Below are 19,862 nucleotides of genomic sequence, written 5' to 3'. Positions count from 1 at the left end.
TTTCTTTTCTTTTGATTTTCTTTTCCGAGAAGAAATATCTTGAGAATCCAGAATTGAAATTTATTAACTCTTAGCTCATAAGAGGAGGAAAGCAGATTCTTTTCTGAGTACATATCTAATATTTAAGAAGTAAGACAGTCTAGGTAACAAAATTAACTCATGTGATGTGTTAAGGATTTCCACAGCTGTAATATCACAAAATTTCAGACTTTAGAGAGGCTTATGACTAAATTCAGTTAAGTGCAACATATTCTTCACAGGAGTATCTTTCATCATGAAAAATTCAAGTCATCAGAGTTTGTCGGGTCAGATTTAAAATCAGAGTTTATCAAATCAGAGTATAATCATCAGAGACTCGATCAGAGAATAACAGATGCAGTTGTAGATCATGTTAACAATAACAACCATTAACAGATATAGTATTATGCAATGTATCAGAGTTTAGAGAGGACCAGAGATCATCCCTAATTCGTTTACAAGCCTTGTGAATGTTGCTTCAGCCAGAGGTTTGGTGAAGATATCTGCCAACTGCTGATCTGTTGGAACAAAGTGTAGCTCCACTGTTCCTTCCATCACATGTTCTCTGATAAAATGATACCTTATGCTGATATGCTTGGTCATAGAATGCTGTACTGGATTTCCTGTCATGGCAATAGCACTTTGGTTATCACAATAAATAGGAATTTGAGTCAGAGTTAACCCATAGTCCAGTAGCTGATTCTTCATCCATAAAATCTGAGCACAGCAGCTTCCTGCAGCAATATACTCTGCTTCTGCAGTGGATGTGGAGATAGATTTTTGTTTCTTACTAAACCAAGAAACTAATCTTCCTCCTAGAAATTGACAGCTCCCACTTGTACTTTTTCTGTCTATTTTGCATCCTGCAAAATCTGCATCAGAGTAACCAATCAGTGTAAAGTCTGATTCTCTGGGATACCAGAGTCCCATCTCAATTGTTCCTTTGAGATATTTGAAAATCCTTTTGACTGCTACAAGGTGTGGTTCTCTTGGATCTGCTTGAAATCTTGCACAGAGACAGGTTGCATACATGATATCAGGTCTACTAGCAGTCAGATATAGGAGTGAGCCTATCATACCTCTGTAGTTAGTAATTTCTACTGGTGAACCAGTATCTTTATCTAACTTAGTGGCAGTTGCCATTGGAGTGGTGGCAGCTGAGCTATCCTGCATGCCAAATTTCTTTAGCAAGTTCCTGGTATATTTAGACTGATTAATGAAAATACCCTCATCAGTCTGTTTGACTTGAAGTCCCAAAAAGTAGCTCATCTCTCCCATCATGCTCATTTGATATCTGGACTGCATAAGCTTAGAGAATCTCTCACAGAGTTTAGGATTAGTAGACCCAAAAATAATATCATCTACATAAACTTGAACTAACAGCAGATCATTACCATGGTTGAGATAAAATAGAGTTTTATCAATTGTACCTCTGTTGAAACCACTGTCCAAAAGAAATTGAGCCAGAGTTTCATACCATGCTCTTGGTGCTTGCTTTAGTCCATACAGTGCTTTATCCAATCTGTAGACATGATCTGGAAATTTTGTGTCCACAAATCCTGGAGGTTGTTCAACATACACTTCTTCCTCCAACTCCCCATTGAGAAAAGCACTCTTTACATCCATCTGAAACACTTTGAATTTCTTGTGTGCTGCATAAGCCAAGAAAATTCTGATTGCTTCCAATCTGGCAACTGGAGCAAAGGTCTCATCATAGTCAATTCCTTCTTGTTGAGAGTATCCCTTAGCTACCAGTCTGGCTTTATTTCTTGTAATTACACCATCACTGTCTGTTTTGTTCCTGAAAACCCATTTAGTACCAACTATTGATCTGTTCTTTGGTCTTGGTACAAGTGTCCAGACTTTATTTCTCTCAAATTCATTTAATTCCTCCTGCATTGCTGTTACCCAGTCTGCATCCTTCAAGGCTTCTTCCACTTTCTTTGGTTCTGTTTGAGATAAAAATGAATGAAATAAACACTCATTTGCTGTTGCAGTTCTGGTTTGTACTCCAGCATCTGGATCCCCAATAATCAGATCTGGTGTATGAGACTTTGTCCATTTTCTTTCATGTGGCAGTTGATTTCTGGAACTAGATCCTCCCCCATGATCCATGCCAGTATCATTCTGAGTTTCTGATGCCTCTCCCCCATTATCCATGCTATCTCCATGAGCATTCTGAGTTTCTGATGCTCCCCCTGAAGATGTGTTTTCCTGATTCTCTGATGTAGAGTGATCAGAGTTTGAGGAGTCAGAATCAGAGTTTGTGTTTTCTGCCGAGTCTGCAACATTTTCATTCAGATTTTCATTTTGAAAGTGCTCCCCCTCAACATGTGCTTGAGGTTGATGATTAGAAGTGACATGTTCTGATATTGTCTCAGAGTCAGAGTTTATGGAATCAGAGAATGCATCTTCATCTTCAAATCTCAGTTGCTCATGATCTTCAAAATCTTCCATTCCAGTAATTTTCTTATCATCAAAGGACACATGAATGGATTCCATGATTACCCTTGTTCTCAGATTGTAAACTCTGAAGGCTTTTGTTGATAAGGGATAACCAACAAAAATTCCTTCATCAGCTTTTAAATCAAATTTAGTCAGCTGTTCAGGATGATTTTTCAGAACAAAACATTTACATCCAAAAATATGGAAGTATTTGAGATTTGGTTTTCTGCCTTTAACCATTTCAAATGGAGTTTTCCCATGTTTGTTAATCAGAGTTGCATTCTGTGTGAAACAGGCAGACTGCACAGCTTCAGCCCAGAAGTAGGTTGGTAGCTTTGCTTCCTCCAACATGGTTCTAGCAGCTTCAATCAGAGTTCTGTTCTTTCTTTCAACAACACCATTTTGTTGAGGTGTTCCAGGTGCTGAAAATTCTTGTTTAATGCCATTTTCTTTACAGAACTCCTCCATTTTAAAATTCTTGAACTCAGTGCCATTATCACTTCTGATGATCTTTACTGCATCTTTAGAGATCTTGTTCAACTGTTTGACATGCTCAATCAATAAAGATGGTGTCTCATCCTTGCTGTGAAGAAAATGTACCCATGTATATCTGGTAAATTCATCAACAATGACCAGAGTATATCTCTTCTTTGCAATGGACATTATATTTACTGGTCCAAAAAGATCAACATGCAGCAGATGATAAGGCTCAAGAATTGAAGACTCAGTTTTACTTTTGAAGGAAGACTTCCTCTGTTTTGCTTTCTGACAGGAGTCACAGAGTCCATCTGGAGTAAAGACTGATTTTGGAAGTCCTTTCACAAGATCTTTCTTCACAAGCTCATTTATATTATTGAAGTTCAGGTGAGATAATTTCTTGTGCCAGTTCCAGCTTTCTTCAATACTGGCTCTGCCAAGTAGACAGATTGCAGAGCTTTCAGAGTTTAAAGATAGCTTAGCTTCATAGATGTTGCCATGTCTGTATCCTTTCAGAACAACTTTTCCAGTTCTTTTACTAATGACCTCACAGTGTTCTTCCAAGAAATTGACATGATATCCTCTGTCACAGATTTGACTTATGCTCAGCAGATTATGCTTAAGTCCTGAGACAAGAGCTACAGATTGAATGATGACATTTCCAAGATTGATATTGCCATATCCCAAAGTTTTCCCTATGTTGCCGTCTCCATAAGAAACATTTGGGCCGGCCTTCTCCTCAAAGTCTGATAGCAGGGCTTTATTTCCTGTCATGTGTCCAGAGCATCCACTGTCCAGAACTAGGATGTTTTTCCTGTTGCCCTGCAATCACATACATAACTAATGATTAGTTTTAAGGACCCAGACTTGCTTGGATCCTTTGTTCTTGTTAAGTTTGTTAACACTAGCAGCGAAAGATTTATCAGAGTTTATATCAGAGTTTGTGCTAACAGACTTTTTAACAGATGCTGAACTAGGAGAATCAATCTTTTTCTTCAAAGAAGGTTTTAATTCATAATAATTGTAGTACAAACTATGATATTCCTTACAAGTGTAAATGGAATGCCATAAACTACCACAATGAAAACAAGGATTCTCTGGTCTAAATCTAGTATTCCTAGTCTTAACTTCTGATTTCGGAGACATAGCATTTATGTCCTTATTTTTCCTGCAAAAAGAAGCAAGATGATTAGGATTACCACAATTATGACAAGTTTTCCTAGGAGCATTTGGAACAGGCATGTAATTGTTGCTTTTGTTTATTCCAACCTTTCCATTCCTATTTTTCCTAGGTTCCTTAATCCTGTTTTCTTTCTTAACCTCCTTGAGTTTATGCTTAAGCTGTTTCTGAGTCATTAAACCAATATTAACCTGTTTAGGAGTATCAGTTTTTGATTTGTCCTTAGTCTTTGATTCTGAAACAAATCTTACTGGAACTACCTTAGGTTTTTCAATTTTAATGGTTTCTTGTTTATATGACTCAGCTTCATTTTTATCAGAGTAACCTAACCCTTTCTTCCAGTTCCCACTTTCTAAGATATTCTGAGTAGTCTTCCCTGAGTTAGTCCAAGTTCTGATTATCTCTCTTTCCTTAGCAAGTTCTGATTCAAGAGAAGCATTTTTCTTTAAGAGTTCATTTTTAACAAAGATAGAATCATCTCTTTCCTTCTGAACTTCAAGCATCTGAACTAGTTCCTTTTCAAGATAATCATTTCTTTTCTTAACATCCAAGATCTCAGATTTTAATCTGTCATTTTCTAATGTCTGATCTCTATAACTAACATGCAGAGTTTTAAGAAACAATCTTAACTCAGTTATATCCTCAGTATCAAAAGCAAGAGTGGAATGAGGTACCTTAGTTTCAACAGTCTCAGTGCTGTTGTCCATGTTTGCCATCAAGGCATAGTTGACTTCTTCCTCTGATTCTGATGAGTCTGCCCAACTCCCCTTCTTTGTGATAAAGGCCTGTTCCTTTTCTTTCTTAGCTTTCTTGCACTCAGTTGCAAAATGTCCTTTCTCTCCACAATTGAAGCAGGTGTATTTAGACTTATCAGACTTTCCAGATTTTTCTTCTTTGCCTTCATTCCTTTTGAAGACCTTCTTATCAGAGTTTCTGTCTTTCCTTGAGAACTTCTTCCCTTTGTTGAAGTTCTTGTAAGCCATCTTCTTGAAGCTTTTTACCATTAATGCTGCCAGCTGCATCATCTCAGTATCACTGTCATTAGAGTCTGAAGGGATATCAGAGTCTGAGTCAACATCAGAGTTTGATGACTCAGTATCAGACTTTTTGACAATAGCTTTTCCTTTGCTTTTCACAGTTGAATCTTCTTGAACTTTTAGGGCAACTGGTTTGGGTTTCCCACCATGTCGTTTGCTCCTTTGCTCCATTTCAAGTTCATGAGTTTTCAACCTTCCAAAGATTTCATCCAGAGACATCTCTTCAAGATCAAGATTGTCTCTTATAGTGGTTACTTTCAAATCCCACTTTTCAGGAAGAGCAAGCAGAAATTTGAGATTTGAGTCTTCCAGATCATATTCTTTATCCACAAGAGACAAGTCATTCAGCAGCTTGACAAACCTATCATAAAGATCAGTCAGTGATTCACCTGATTTTGAATCAAAGTGTTCATACTCTTGAGTAAGTATGGTCCTTCTGTTCTTTTTGATGGCTTTGGTTCCTTGACATCTGACTTCCAAAGCATCCCATATCTCCTTTGCAGTTTTGCATCCAATTACTCTATTTGACATAGCATTGTCCAGAGCACTATGCAACAGATGCTTCACCTTTGCATCTTTACTTATAGATGAGATGTCCTCTGGAGTATAGTCCTTCTTCTCTTTAGGGATCATCTTCTGGGGTTCATCTCCCACTGCAACAGAGAGCTTTGTTGGCATGTGTGGACCATCATAAATTCTATCCAGATATTCTGGATCTGTAGATTCCAGAAACATGATCATTCTTACTTTCCAGACAGAATATTCAGATGCCCTGAGGACCGGAACCCTAAGAGACTCATATCTACTGTTTTGTGATTTCTCAGACATGATTGTGTGATTAAGATCTCACTGTAGGTATATCAACAGAGCTGGCTCTGATACCACTTGTTAGGCCGAATAAACTCACTATATATAATAATATAGTGAACACAATCCAAGACAAACACAAGAATAAGAGAATAACTCAATAAACTCTTATTCACAAAACTCAGTAGTTTACAAATAATCTCTTAGTGATTTATACTTTATCACTAAGAGCTGCTAGGTTACACGAATAATATTCAATTGATAACTCGTCTAGAGTAAACCCTAAGCTGTGTTTATATACACAGTTACATGATATCTACTGATTGATTTATGATAATCTGTTTCCTAAAATAATCTAATCAGTAGCTATCTTTCTGCTTCCCTGATCTGTACAATCTCTCTTGATCTTTATCTTCCTTACTTAGTCAGATATGCTCCTGAAAATCAGCCGCCTGCAAACTCTGATCATCGCTTAAACTCTGATCCAGCTGTCAGTCGCTAAACTCTGATTTCCAGCTAAACTCTGATATTTGCTTCTGCACACTAAACAAGTTAGATACCTGTGACATCATCAAATATGTAACAAAGTCCCTGTTTGTCAAAGTGAACTAATTATATACTCGCGTAAACAAATATAAAGTTATCTATTCAGAAATTATAAAGAGTAAGACATTACAGCTAGAGAAATCTAATAAAAAACAATATAAAGTGTACAAGGATGCTTGACAGTTGACACTGTGATAGTAGAAGCAAGGCTCACCATTAAGGCCGAAGTTACAAATTTCTCTTAGAAACTGATCAGTTTATGTTGTAATCAAGATGTTGGGAGTTTTACAATATGCGAGAAAATATATGTGTTTTCACTCTTGTTTTTTTTTTTATTTTTCAGATTTAGACCTTTTTTTCCTCCTGCAATATTTAGTCATGTATTTCAATGTAGAATACAATGACTTGCTGTGTAATTTTAATATAGAATTTCAGTACTAGTTACACAAATCTAATAAACAGGTTTAGAGTAAATTTTGGTTCTATTATAGAATCTTAAATAGTTCTTCTATATTAAAAACAAATACAATAAATCTAACAATGAGATTTTGGTGCTGTTATAGAACCTTAAATCCATACAAATAAATAGTCCTTTAATTAACTAAAACATATATGCTTCTACTCTAGAGTCACAAATTTTATACAATTCGATTCTATTACACAACCCTTGATAAATAAAAGAAATAAGATATTATATTTTTAACACATATATGCTTCTACGATAGAACCAAAATCCATATGATCCAACTGTTAATAAAGAGAAATTTTTACAATGTTGAACGCAACATCAACCACAAAGCTCAAATACAAACTCATTAGCATACTTTTGGATAGAGCTCCTGCACTGGTCTAGTAATAGCATTGAGCCATGATTTATCAACTTATCTGTACGGCTATAAATTATACTTGTTTAAGCAGCAACTTCTTAAATACATCCACTACTCCAAATTATTTGGTTCTATTACATAACATTATTTTCATTTGCAAAAACAGTCATGAAATAAACAATACAAATCTGATTCTATTCTAGAATCACAAATTTACACAAAATATTCCAATTCCAATAAATATATGTTTCTACTCACACTCAGGACTTCACATGATTTGGTTCTATTATAGAACCTCAATTTCATTAACATAACTAGTCATTAAATAAATAATAAAAAAATTATTCAACTCTAAAACCACAATTTTACACATAAATTACTAACAAACATGTGCTTCTACTCACAGTCACAACTTCACGTTATTTAGTTCTATTATAGAACCTTGAATCGTTAATCAATACACATAAGTTTAACAGTTACTGTTATTTTGCGAGTATAATCAAATTTAAGAACACTTAGATGTAGAATCAGACCTAAAACACAAATATATCAAATCATGATTCAACACCGGAGAATTACCTATGAATTCCACACAAATCAGAATTTTAAATCTCGGATTCGATGCTCAGATACTCGATTACTGATCTCCCCATTGATTCTTCGGACTTTCTCTCTCTAATCTCCGCTTTGATTCGCTCGACTCTCTCTCCCACAAAGTATAGTTTCGTTTTTAGTGTGTGTATTGTGCGTAACTGTGTGTTTGTTTTTGTTTTTTCCTTTCTTTATTTTAATAAAAGTATAGCCGTCAGATTATATTAGTTATAATGAACGGTTGGATCATGGGTCTCCATAATTCTCCACATAAAACCGGTCTCCATAGAGTGGGACTCTATATATATATATATATATATATATATATATATATATATATATATATATATATATATATATCGATTCCAACGATGAGGTCGAAAATGACATTTGAAATCTGAAACTTGAAATCAGGATTTGTAGTTGCATATATGGTTGCATATGCAACCACCGTATTTTTGGAAAATATTTTCAAAAAGGTAGTATTTTTGAAAATATTTTAGAGATTTGAAAATAAGATTGGATAAGGTAGTATTTTTGAAAATAAGATTGAAAAACAATATACAAGATAATTCCCCTAAATTTTTATACTACTAAATCAAGATTCGATTTTATTAATAACACATAAAAATACTATTTATATATAATATCAATTATAAATAAATATATAAATAACGCTTGTTAATATATTTTGTTTCCAACATCATAATTTTTGCTATCTTGGTATATTTTCAATTGAACAAAGTGAGTTAATTTTTTACTGAGTGTGATCTGAGAACATCTCCCACGATTGACATTACTTGTGATGATTTGTAATTTTGCTCCATTATATTATAATCTTTGTCATGAATTATATATCAATCAAGAAAGAATGAAAATGTCAAATTTGAAGCACAATATTACAACTTAACTGGTTCAAACTTAACATTATAACTCATATTATCTCCAAAAAGAACTTTTCATATAATTGTACAACCATTCTCTACATGTTAATAAATATTTTATAAAAATCATTGTGTTGAGTATAGATCCGAGGAGACAAACTCTATAATTATATCAAGTTAATGGTTATTTAAAAATTTATATTGATAACTTTGTGGCATGATAAAAAATATCATTTTTTTTGTTTTCTAACTTTCAAATTATTTTTAGCATTCTTTCAAGAAAACATGACAAATTAGAATATCAAATTTTATTTATGATTGAGACCACAAAAAATAGTTTGTTTATGATTACAAATAAGTTGAGCGTTTAAGCGACAAGCTCTGGTCAACCAGCTGAACCAACCCTTGCGGACAGCTAAGTACAATTCTCGTTCATCTCTCTTAAAAAAAATGGGGATTTTAGGTTATAACTATATTACACTCTTTAAATAATTTGTGGATTCTAACAATTGGAGGTTGTTCCTTATAACGAGGACCTAATTTTTCATATTTGGATCAAAAGATTTTGTTTAGTGTAATCCATAGAGAAAATGAGTATTTCTGACAGAAACGCGCTTACTCGTAACGAGATACACCAATAGTTCGAAAGTTATTTTCAATAAAAAAGCTTATTATCTAACCGAAAGACGTGAAAATGTCTCCGGAAGTTTAGACAATAAAACTTAATGTCCGAAAAGAAAACGTCCTAACTTGTAATACTACGCTACTTCAAACAAATACGAACCATTAATAACAAGGAAATAATAATAATAAATTTAATTATTAAAGTTAGTATAGTATGTCAAAAGAAGGTAAAGTGGGTGAAATGATAAATATACAAATAATTTGTCAAAAAAAAAAGATAAATATTTAAAAAACAGAAAAAATATATTCAACCAAAGGGAGACCCTTTGGCTAGATATATAACAAGCTAAATAATTACTAAGAATATAACTAATAATATAAGTACTAAAATATATATATATTAAAATATAAAACTCTAATCTTCAAAATCTATACTATACTATTAAAGCCGAAATATTAAAAATTTGGTCGGTCGGTACTTGGCCGAGTTATGGGCCTATTTATATAATCAAACATTCTTTTTAACTAAAACTATTATCTTTTGGGGAATTATCTTGTATATTGTTTTTTCAATCTTATTTTCAAAAATGCTACCTTCTCCAATCTTATTTTCAAAAATACGGTGGTTCCAAAATATTTTCTAAACTTAATTTTTTTTTTCAAATTTTAAGTTGATTAACTTTTTATTATGAATAATAATAGAATCCGTCATGTTTAACAATAAATTTGGGTTAAATATACCATGATTCTATGTAAAATAATTCGTGCAAAATATTATATATATGATTCTCTTCTGGATTCTATTTTGGATTCTGTTCTGAATTCTATAATATTTCATAGTAATAATGTGGATGAATTTGGATGTTAGATTTCATATATTAAGTTTAAATGGTGTTTAACTATATAATTATAACCTTAACAAATCATTCTTTGTGAAAAATAAAGTGCTATGATAGTGTTCTGTGTTGTTCTTTTTTTAAAGTGTTCTATGTGAAGTGCAACCCTATATATATATATATATATATATATATATATATATATATATATATATATATATATACACAGAGAGAGAGAGAGAGAGAGAGAAAAGTTATATGGAGACCACTTTTTTTGGAGACCGTGGAGATCATTATGTTCTGAAAGTAAAATATTGCATAAAAACATTGCAAAACTCATAATTTTGCAAATCAAAACACATTATGTTGTGAAGTATGTACTACAAATATCACGAATTCATCAAAATTATTGAAAAACATCTATGTTTAATAAGTAGAATGTGTATGTTCTGCAAATTGAACAAATATTCTGCAAACTAAACATATTCCGCAGGACAAAACATTTTCTAATATTCTACATGAAAAACATACATGATATTCAATCTAATGGCCCCGCAGGGGCACCCATACATCAGTTGCAACTTACAGTTTTCAGTTGCATTGAAAACTGTAAGTGGCAACTGATGTATGGGTGCCCCTGCGGGGCCATTAGATTACACTAGAATCAACTGAATACAAACTCATATGCAACCATATATGCAACTGAATTCTTGATTTCAAGTTCCAGTTTTCAAATGTAATTTTCGACCTCATATTCCAAATATGAGGTCGAAAATGACATTTGAAAACTGGAACTTGAAATCAGGATTTGTAGTTGCATATATGGTTGCATATGCAACCACAATATTTTTGAAAATAAGATTGGAGAAGGTAGTATTTTTGAAAATAAGATTGAAAACGTGGTTATGAATAAAAAAAGCCCTTATCTTTTTTATATTTTCTAACTAAAAAAATTCAATTTTTTAAAAATAATATTGGACAACATGACATTTACCCATTCTAACTAAAACACATTATCTTTTTCATATTCCTAACTAAAAACGGATTTTTCTAAACATAACACATGGAACATATGTATAAAAAAGACAATATTATTATATATTTATACTATATTATTAAAAGTAATATACTATATTATTGAAAGTAAAACATTAGTCGATACATGGGCCGAAATATGGCATATCTATATAACCAATTATTATAAATCTATATTATACTTATGTTATTATATGACTAAAGCCGAAATTGGAAAAGTTCAGTTGGTCGGTCGGTCGGTCGAGTTTGGCGAGCCGGTTGGCATTCGACCCCCCGAACCTCTTTAATTTATAACATATTATAATATATATTTTATTTTCTATTAGACTAAATATTATAAATTAGATCAGTATGATGGGTCGATTTACGCGTCTTTTTAACTTATAATTTATTCTATACTCCCTCCGTTCTTAAATATCTGCTTTTCTAGCATTATTTTCTTGTTCCAAAATATCTGCCGTTCTAGTATATACTGTTGACCTCATTCTATTTGCACTTAATATAGTTAGAGTTCCAACGCAATGAAAACACATCGGAGCACTACCCCTACGCGTAAACCTTATCACTTACTCCTGTTTTAATTCTTCCTATTCTGTTCAAATCTCCCAAGAAACTTTTCATTTTATTATGTTTAAATTATTAATTTTAATTACCAAAAGTTACGTTTTAATTTTTGATTTTATTAAAAATTTAATTATATTTTTCAGAAATATGCTTTCTTTTAAAGAGTAAATATATTAGTAATAAAAAAAAGTAAATATGTTTTCCTAAATTAATGTGAATATATTTAAAAAAATTAAAATATAAAAACAAATATGAATTCAAATAAATTGTATTAGTAATAAAAAGAGTAAATATGTTTTCCTAAATTAATGTGAATATATTTAAAAAAATTAAAATAGAAAAACAAATATGAATGCAAATAAAATTTGGCTAATATTGCAATTTAGAAGTTGATGCAAATCTGAGAGTAGACATAATAAAAGAAGAAAAGAGTTTTACAGAAACATCAGACAACCCCATGAACGCAAAGTCTTAATCCAACATTCTTCTCACATCTTCTATCAGCTTTGGGTCACATTTAAGTTGACGAGGGAGTTCACCCTGTCTTCGAAGCCTATTTTTCTTCATGTGTGAAAGTTTATATCGATTGGATCCTTGTGTTTTCATGATCTCCAGCATACAAGATTGTAATGTCAGAAAGATATTGTTGGAGAGCACCGGTGAGAATGTCTCATATGCATTTTCAACAGCATCAATTAATTCATCAATTGTTCTCACACACACTTTGTACCGTAGCGATTGAATTGCACTGAAAAAACCATGATCAAGCACGTTTAAGTCAGGAGAATTAGCAGGTTGACACATCAATCTAAGGTCAAAACCATATTGTTTGGCTGCTTCACAGAACTCAGGATCACTAGGATCAAGATGCGTCCTTGCATTGTCTTGTTGGATATAAATAATTTTATTAGCATCTTCACTTGGCCACCTAGATTGAATCGATGGTAAGACTTTGCCAATGAAAAATTCTCGTATAACACTTTTTCCAACCGAAGTCATCACCTTTGTTTCCATTGTTCCGGTTGCCCTCTTCACGCTTCTTCTTTTAGCTGGTTCTTTAGTGACAAATGGCCATATCCCTACTTTGCCAGAGAATGTTATGTTGCCTTCAGAATCAAATCGGGGACGAGCAATTGCAGCCAGAAACATCACTTTACCAACAAAGTTTTTGTTTTTGCACGTGCGATGAGGCACATCTTCATCTAAAACTAGATAATATGTTTCAAATTTTTTAGTCAAATGGAACCATTTTTCATCAATGTGGATGATGTTATCCATGTCTATAAATTTCGGTTCATGGTGCAGGCTATCTTTGTCAAGCACTGATAAACAAAATTTGAGTCGCGCTTTTTTGTTTTCTTCCTTGAGTAGAGGTTTGATATCATTCGTTTGACGCCGAATCTCACCTTCTTTTAGACATCGATGTAATTTTGATGTACTGACATTTAGAGCATTAGCGGCACCCCGAATAGTTGTTCGCTGTGTTAAAAGAATGTTACGGAATTGAGCAAGATCAATCTGAATTTTCTTTCTGCCACTATTCTTTGTCCTGCGATGAGAAACATCACCATTCGGAGATTCCTTTGATCTTTTCCAAATGCGTTGGACGGTGCTCATCGAAACAGAAAATAGTAATGCAACGGCTCTTGTTGTTCCTTTTCTAAGTTTTCCATCAACACTTCTCTGTAGCAATGCTATATAGATATCTTTACGCTCAGCATTTGTCAAATTTCTTAACTTCTGGGCATCAGTATTCTCATGTACTCCTAACAAGAATAAGTGTAGTTTATAATCAATAAAGATCTAAAAGAAAAGCTATAAAATATGTAAGCTCTGTACGGTAAAAGATTCAAACAAAAATTTAAAATAGCTACACATGCAAGTACAGGAAATAACATGAGATAAAATGATTATAAAAATGAAAGCATCTAAACATTAGGCGGAAAAGTTACAAAGAAAGAGAACATATATAATGGTGAAGGTTACCTTCATATAGTTGATCCCATTCGTTCACATCATTATCTTTAGTAGGTGGCTCGTTTAAGTCAAATGCCCTGTAAGCATGAAAAGAATCATCTTCTTCATTTGGTGGGAGATTTAAATCAATGTTATGGATGTCCATATTTTACTGTAAAATTGTAACCATTTGCTTTCTTGTTCTTTCCTTGAAGGAGAGTAAAATTATATAGATAAGTTTTGGAGGGAAGTTTAATTTTAATTGGTGGGAATTTAACTTTTGATTGGTGGGAAATTTTGGAGGAGTATTAACTTTTAAATGAAAAGAAATGTTTGATTAGCTGGTAGAATGCTGATAATTAATACTCCCTGATTACAATACATTTAATATGGATTAATCATGTGCTATTTAGAGGACTAATGGTTGATATTGGTCTGTGTGCTAATTTTTAAAAAAGCAGATATTTAAGAATGGAGGGAGTACGAGATTATTAATTATTATAACAAAATATTGATTGGTTGATATAAATTTGGGTTTATACGTCTTCTTAAATTATAACATATAAAAAAATATATTTGTTCGACGTAATTTTTAATTAGCTATTTGACAGACTTAACTACTAAGACTTTATTCAGCTGTTAAATAAAAATTTTATTTAACCATATTGTTCTATCATAATTTTATTTTCAAAATAAAATTAGTTAAATTTAAAATATATATAATAAAATAACAAATATTATAACCGCCCGTGCGTTGCACGGGTTATAAGCTAGTAATATCAAAAATTATAATAACTAATTAAATATAATAACTAAGCCAACAAAATGGCACTAAATTGTTGTTTACTGAGCCAAGAATATATCCTATCATGGCCACCCATAAATGGTACAAATAAAGGCCATTAATCAAGACGACAAGTAATTATACATCGGTTAACATATTGCATTAAACTCCAATCAATGAGGATTAAAGCATTTAGAGCATATATTTATAAGCAATTACTCGAGAAACAAAATAAAATTCAAAAACCAGCAACAATCAAGCGAGTTAACTTACCATTTAAAAATTGTTAAAATTCATATCATCATTTACTACTATTAAAGTCAATTCAACAAAATAAAAGTTGGCAAGAAACTTACCGATTTTACAAAAAAAAAAAAAAACTTTTAATCATGCAAGAAAATTATTCAAAAATATTCTATTCCAAAATCACACAAAATGATAACACCATCTCATCATCACCGACATTAAATCATTATAATCTCGTCATTGTCATCAACAATAACGATGTACAAACTCTAACCCCCAAAAGCTCAGGAACACAAATGCAAATAACACTTTTAACTTGAAATAAATTTGTAAAAAGACAATATATTATGCACATAATATACAAAATAAGTTTGACTAAATCTCACCACCTATCTCATCTTCTAAATAAATCAAAAGACAAAATTAAGACATGAAACACCACCTATAATAATTGATTATCGTGCACAAATACAAAAATAATGAGAAAATCTGAGTACTTACGGCACCACTTTTAAAAACATACAAAATTGTTTACAAAAACAAATGATCACTTAAACATATAAGTTAAGAATTGTGGAGAGTACATCTTTGTTTTGAATGTCAAAATCTTGACATCTAGATGAGTCGTAGTAGTCATGTTAGAAGACCACCGTTTGGTACATTAACACCACCTTTTCCAATTTTAGTTGCTCATGCTGAATTATTGATCTGATGACGAAATTGTTAATCCTCCTCCATCTACAACTAATTCTCCCTCGTTCACCACTTGATCCGCCACGTCATATGTGATAGAATTAACCAGAATGGAACAAGTGATTGAAAAGCTTCTTATTGTTGAACAAGGGGATTAGAAGAGTTAGAAATGCGGGGAGGAATAGAGGTGAAGAGTGGAAAAAATATTTGAATAGTCTTGAGTCTCAATCTTTGAATTCCAAATTATCAAGAACCACTTGAACCCTAATTGAACCCTAATACACAGTTGTCTTTCTGGGCGTAAATTTCCAGCCAACTCAAAAAAAAAATAAACAAATTAGTTTCACACCTTTGTCCAAATTGTTGTTGTAGGTCTGAACAAGGTCTTGGAGTCCACATGACTTCACGAATATCATAATTTTCCGCAATCGATCTTTGCCCCGTAAAAATTTGTAGAGTTCCTTATAAGAGTCTTGTTGATCTTTGTCTTTCTATGAATAGTTTGAAAATGAGTAAATGTGATTTGTCCCACATTTGAAATAATAAATAGAGGTAGATAGCTTTATTAGACATCATGTGAAACGGTACTCTACCACTCCTAAAAAATGTGAGGGTGTAAAATTTTTGGGTGTTTTATTAGATATCATGTGCAACGGTACTCTACAACTACTAAAACATGTGAAGATGTATAATTTGTTTGCTGTGAAATTTTTCCGACAAAAACTTGGAGACTGTCTTACTGGATGTAACATTTATGTTAATTAATAGACTTGTTTTTGGAGCATAATATTAGTGCTTGTATACGTATGATGTGGACTTAGTAAAGTTCATGTAAACCATTATGAAATGCATTTTTATCACGAAACGAATGAAGATTTATAATCCTATTCCTAAACACAAAATACGAAAAATGAGTTGGACAACCACTAACTTCATAACGACTACTAAATGGAAACGGTGTAGCATTTATTAAAGAACGGTAAGTAGTAACTTCTAAAAAATCCGAGACTTCCCTCCAACTTCCCCCAATTCCAATAGCACACGCATAAACCCGGGGTTTATATATCAACACTTCAATCTCATACGAATTCTCAAAACACAATATGCTACTCATAAACAGATTATTATATGATTTATGTTCTCCTACACATGATTTCTGGTCAAATTTTTCTCCCGTCAATTTCTTTTTTCCACTTTAGAGTTGCAGCTAAAATGAAGTTAAAGAAGAGATTTAAATGAGTTCTGGAGAATGGTAGGGATATTTATGTACAGAATCTTAAGTTCGAGGAAAGGATGATTTTAAAAGCAGTATGAAAGTGAATCAATTGTTTTGTCAGAACTCTTCTGAATGGGATCAAGAGAAAGTAAGTTTATATGTTTAACGAGAGAGATGCAAGAAAATTTAACAAAAAACATTGTTAAATAAATTTTATAATAATTAATTTTTAAAAAGAGTGTTATGTGACATGTTGGAGTTGCTCTAACCGAACAATAACTAAGTACAATTCTCAAATCGAGATTTCAGGTTATAACTATATTACATTCTTGAAATAATTTTCGAATACTTATAATTGGAGATCGTTTCTTATAGTGAGGACCTAAATACTTGTATTTGGGTCTAAGAATAATTCTCAGTGTGATCCACAAAGAAATTGAGTAAAATGGGAACATGAAAGCGCTTGAAATGAGTAAATATGATTTGATCCATATTGAAATAATAAAGAGTTGGATGACTTTATCAAAAATAGTAGAATACTATTAGTGGTACTCTTAAATTAATCAAATTAATATGCAGATTCACGTTTCATTTGATGATTTTATCAATCTAATAATATTTGAAAAAAACCCTAAAATAGTAATATCCTGTTAGGTATAACAGAAACATTCTTTATATTTCTGATAAAATGCTTTTGTTGACTAAAGGAAAATAACTTCCTCAAGCAATTTCAAGAAAATTTAGTGAGGACTGTCCAAAAGGCCAAATTCTTTTAGTTTTTTGGTTGCTAAGTAAAGTTCTTATTAATATTGTAGCTTGTTCTGGTGGTGAATTATATGTAGCCTATAAAAAGTTTGTGATCATCTGTGGATTGTTAACTTTAGGCAGACTTTATGTTTAGTAAAAAAAATTGGTACTGATTGACATTTGTTTTATTAAACAAAGGTCTATATAGGGCTGTTAACGAACAGAGCCGAGCCGAGCCTAGTTTTGACCGAGCCGAGTTTTAAATTTTTTCATATCGAGTCGGGCCGAGCTTCCTTATCGAACAAAAATTGTATTCGAGCTCGAGCTAGTTAACTAACGAGCCGAATACGAGCTTTAACGAGCCGAGTCGAGTCGAGCCGAGCTAGAAGAAAATAAGGTCAAACCGCTATTTGACTCTTAAAATAACAAGCCAAATAAATTTTATTTTTTTTTGAAATTTTGGTCATTTCACTAAAATGTATATATGTTAACATCCATGCGGTTGAATAGGTAAAAAATATTTTTTAAAAAATCAAAACACTAAATTAGGATTAAACACTTGTTAGCGATACTAGTCAAACCTCCATTTGACTATTAAAACAGCAAACCAAATAAAATTATTATTAGCTGAAACTTTGGTTACATCACTAAAATATATAAACGCTGACATCTATACGGTTGGATCAATGAAAAATATTTTTAAAAAAATAGAAATACTAATTTAGGACTAAACACTAGTCAGTGATACGTGGAAAACCAGCGCTTCAAATTCTTTTTGCATATCTAACAAGCATCTCAGTACAAGGCTTTAATAACCAATTAACAAGCATCTTAGTACAAGGCTATTCCAGAATTGCAACAGAATCTTCAAGCGAACCCAACACTCAATATGTTAAGATGAAATACATGCATCACTTGGGGCATGTCCTCTGCATATCGGAGGCTACTGCCTTAGGTCTTGAATTTTTATATAATTTTTTTAGAAGACCCCAGTTCTAGATTAGTACTGGCCTAATTGATCTGTTGAGCACTAAAAAGAAATTAAAAAAAAAATAATCTCTAGCATGTAGCTTAAGCATCTGGCAAAGTATGTGAAAAAAGTGTAATTTAAAAGTCACAATACTGAGCACCCTATAGCTCTCTCCTGCAATCCCTCTTTTATGGTCAGAGTGCCACGATTGAATAAATATCTCAATGATTAAGGCTATGTTTCATGATGACGTGAAGGTGAAGTTTCACAATGTCTAAATTTTGCGTTAATCACAATAAAATGATATTAAAATTAATTAGAAAAACATAATAAAAGTACCGAGTGCTAAGCATGGGCACTATGATTTAAGCATATAGATTTCATGTCCTACTTCTGTTATGAGGAGAAGTATTTTTTTTTCATTTGTCTTGGAGCTTATTCTCCAATGTTCAGATTACAATTAATTAAACTTAATTTCGTTAAACTCCAAATCACTCAAAGATTAATATTATATTGTGGGTCAGATAATAACAACCGTGATTCGTAACACTATGAGAACCTATTGTATTTTTATTAGTCAATGTTATAATTAAAAATACATTACAATTAATTATTTAAAATTAAAAATTCAAGTGCTACCCGTGTGCGAAGCACGGGCCAGACTGCTAGTTAGATATAATGTGCAAGGGTGATATACAACTGCTAAAACATGTGATGGTGCAGGGGTGAGCAAAAAATCCGAAAAACCGAAACCGAGCCGAAAAACCGAAAAAACAAACCGAAAAAAACCGTAACCGACGAAAATCGGAAAAAACCGTAACCGAACCAAAAAACCGAACCGTTTATATAATATATAATAAAAATATAATATTTATTATATATTACATATTATATACAATATATTATATATATGTGCTACAGTATATTAATTATATAGTTTAGTAAGAGAAATTGATATTATAAGTATATAAATATTTTTCTAAAATTAATAATAGTATTAAATTTAAATACTAGTTTCCAATCATATAAAAACCAGAAAAAACCGAAACCGACCAACGGTTAACCGAACCGGACTAAACCATTCGAAACGGTTCGGTTACGGTTTCTACATAAAAACCGAACTGAACCGAAATACACGGTTTGGTAACGGTTTTAGATAGAAACCGAGCCGAACCGACCCGTGCACACCCCTACGAGGGTGTATGAAATTTCTGCTCACACATGTGCACGCGCGGCAACACAATTTAAGTCCGCATGATTAAATAACTGTTTCGACTAGCAAATTTAATTTTGTTTATGAAATTTTTTAATTAATTTTTTATATTTTAAGCAGATACAGATCCATTGTTAATCCAAAAACCTCCAACTAATTTGTGCTA

At 32.3% G+C, this 19,862-nt stretch overlaps 1 protein-coding gene across 1 annotated transcript; it reads right to left on the bottom strand.

Moving 5' to 3' along the window:
* Nucleotides 1-12,342: 12,342 nt before the first annotated feature.
* Nucleotides 12,343-13,993, bottom strand: LOC108197922 (uncharacterized). Its single transcript, XM_017365659.1, has 2 exons — nucleotides 13,858-13,993; nucleotides 12,343-13,637 (listed from the first exon to the last, which is right to left on the bottom strand). Exons 1-2 carry the CDS (start codon nucleotides 13,991-13,993, stop codon nucleotides 12,343-12,345), a joined length of 1,431 nt encoding a protein of 476 aa, XP_017221148.1.
* Nucleotides 13,994-19,862: the final 5,869 nt, after the last annotated feature.

The sequence above is a fragment of the Daucus carota genome, chromosome 8, assembly GCF_001625215.2.
Source record: "Daucus carota subsp. sativus chromosome 8, DH1 v3.0, whole genome shotgun sequence".
Taxonomy (NCBI): domain Eukaryota; kingdom Viridiplantae; phylum Streptophyta; class Magnoliopsida; order Apiales; family Apiaceae; genus Daucus; species Daucus carota.
Note: the sequence above shows the minus strand (reverse complement) of the source record. Positions and strands in the feature narration are given on the sequence as shown.

Excerpts from the sequence above, each read along its gene's own strand:
- LOC108197922 (XM_017365659.1), bottom strand. The coding sequence starts at position 13,993 with ATGGACATCCATAACATTGATTTAAATCTCCCACCAAATGAAGAAGAT. Across the intron at positions 13,638-13,857 it reads ATGGGATCAACTATATGAAG|GAGTACATGAGAATACTGAT; the intron begins GTAACCTTCACC and ends TATTCTTGTTAG.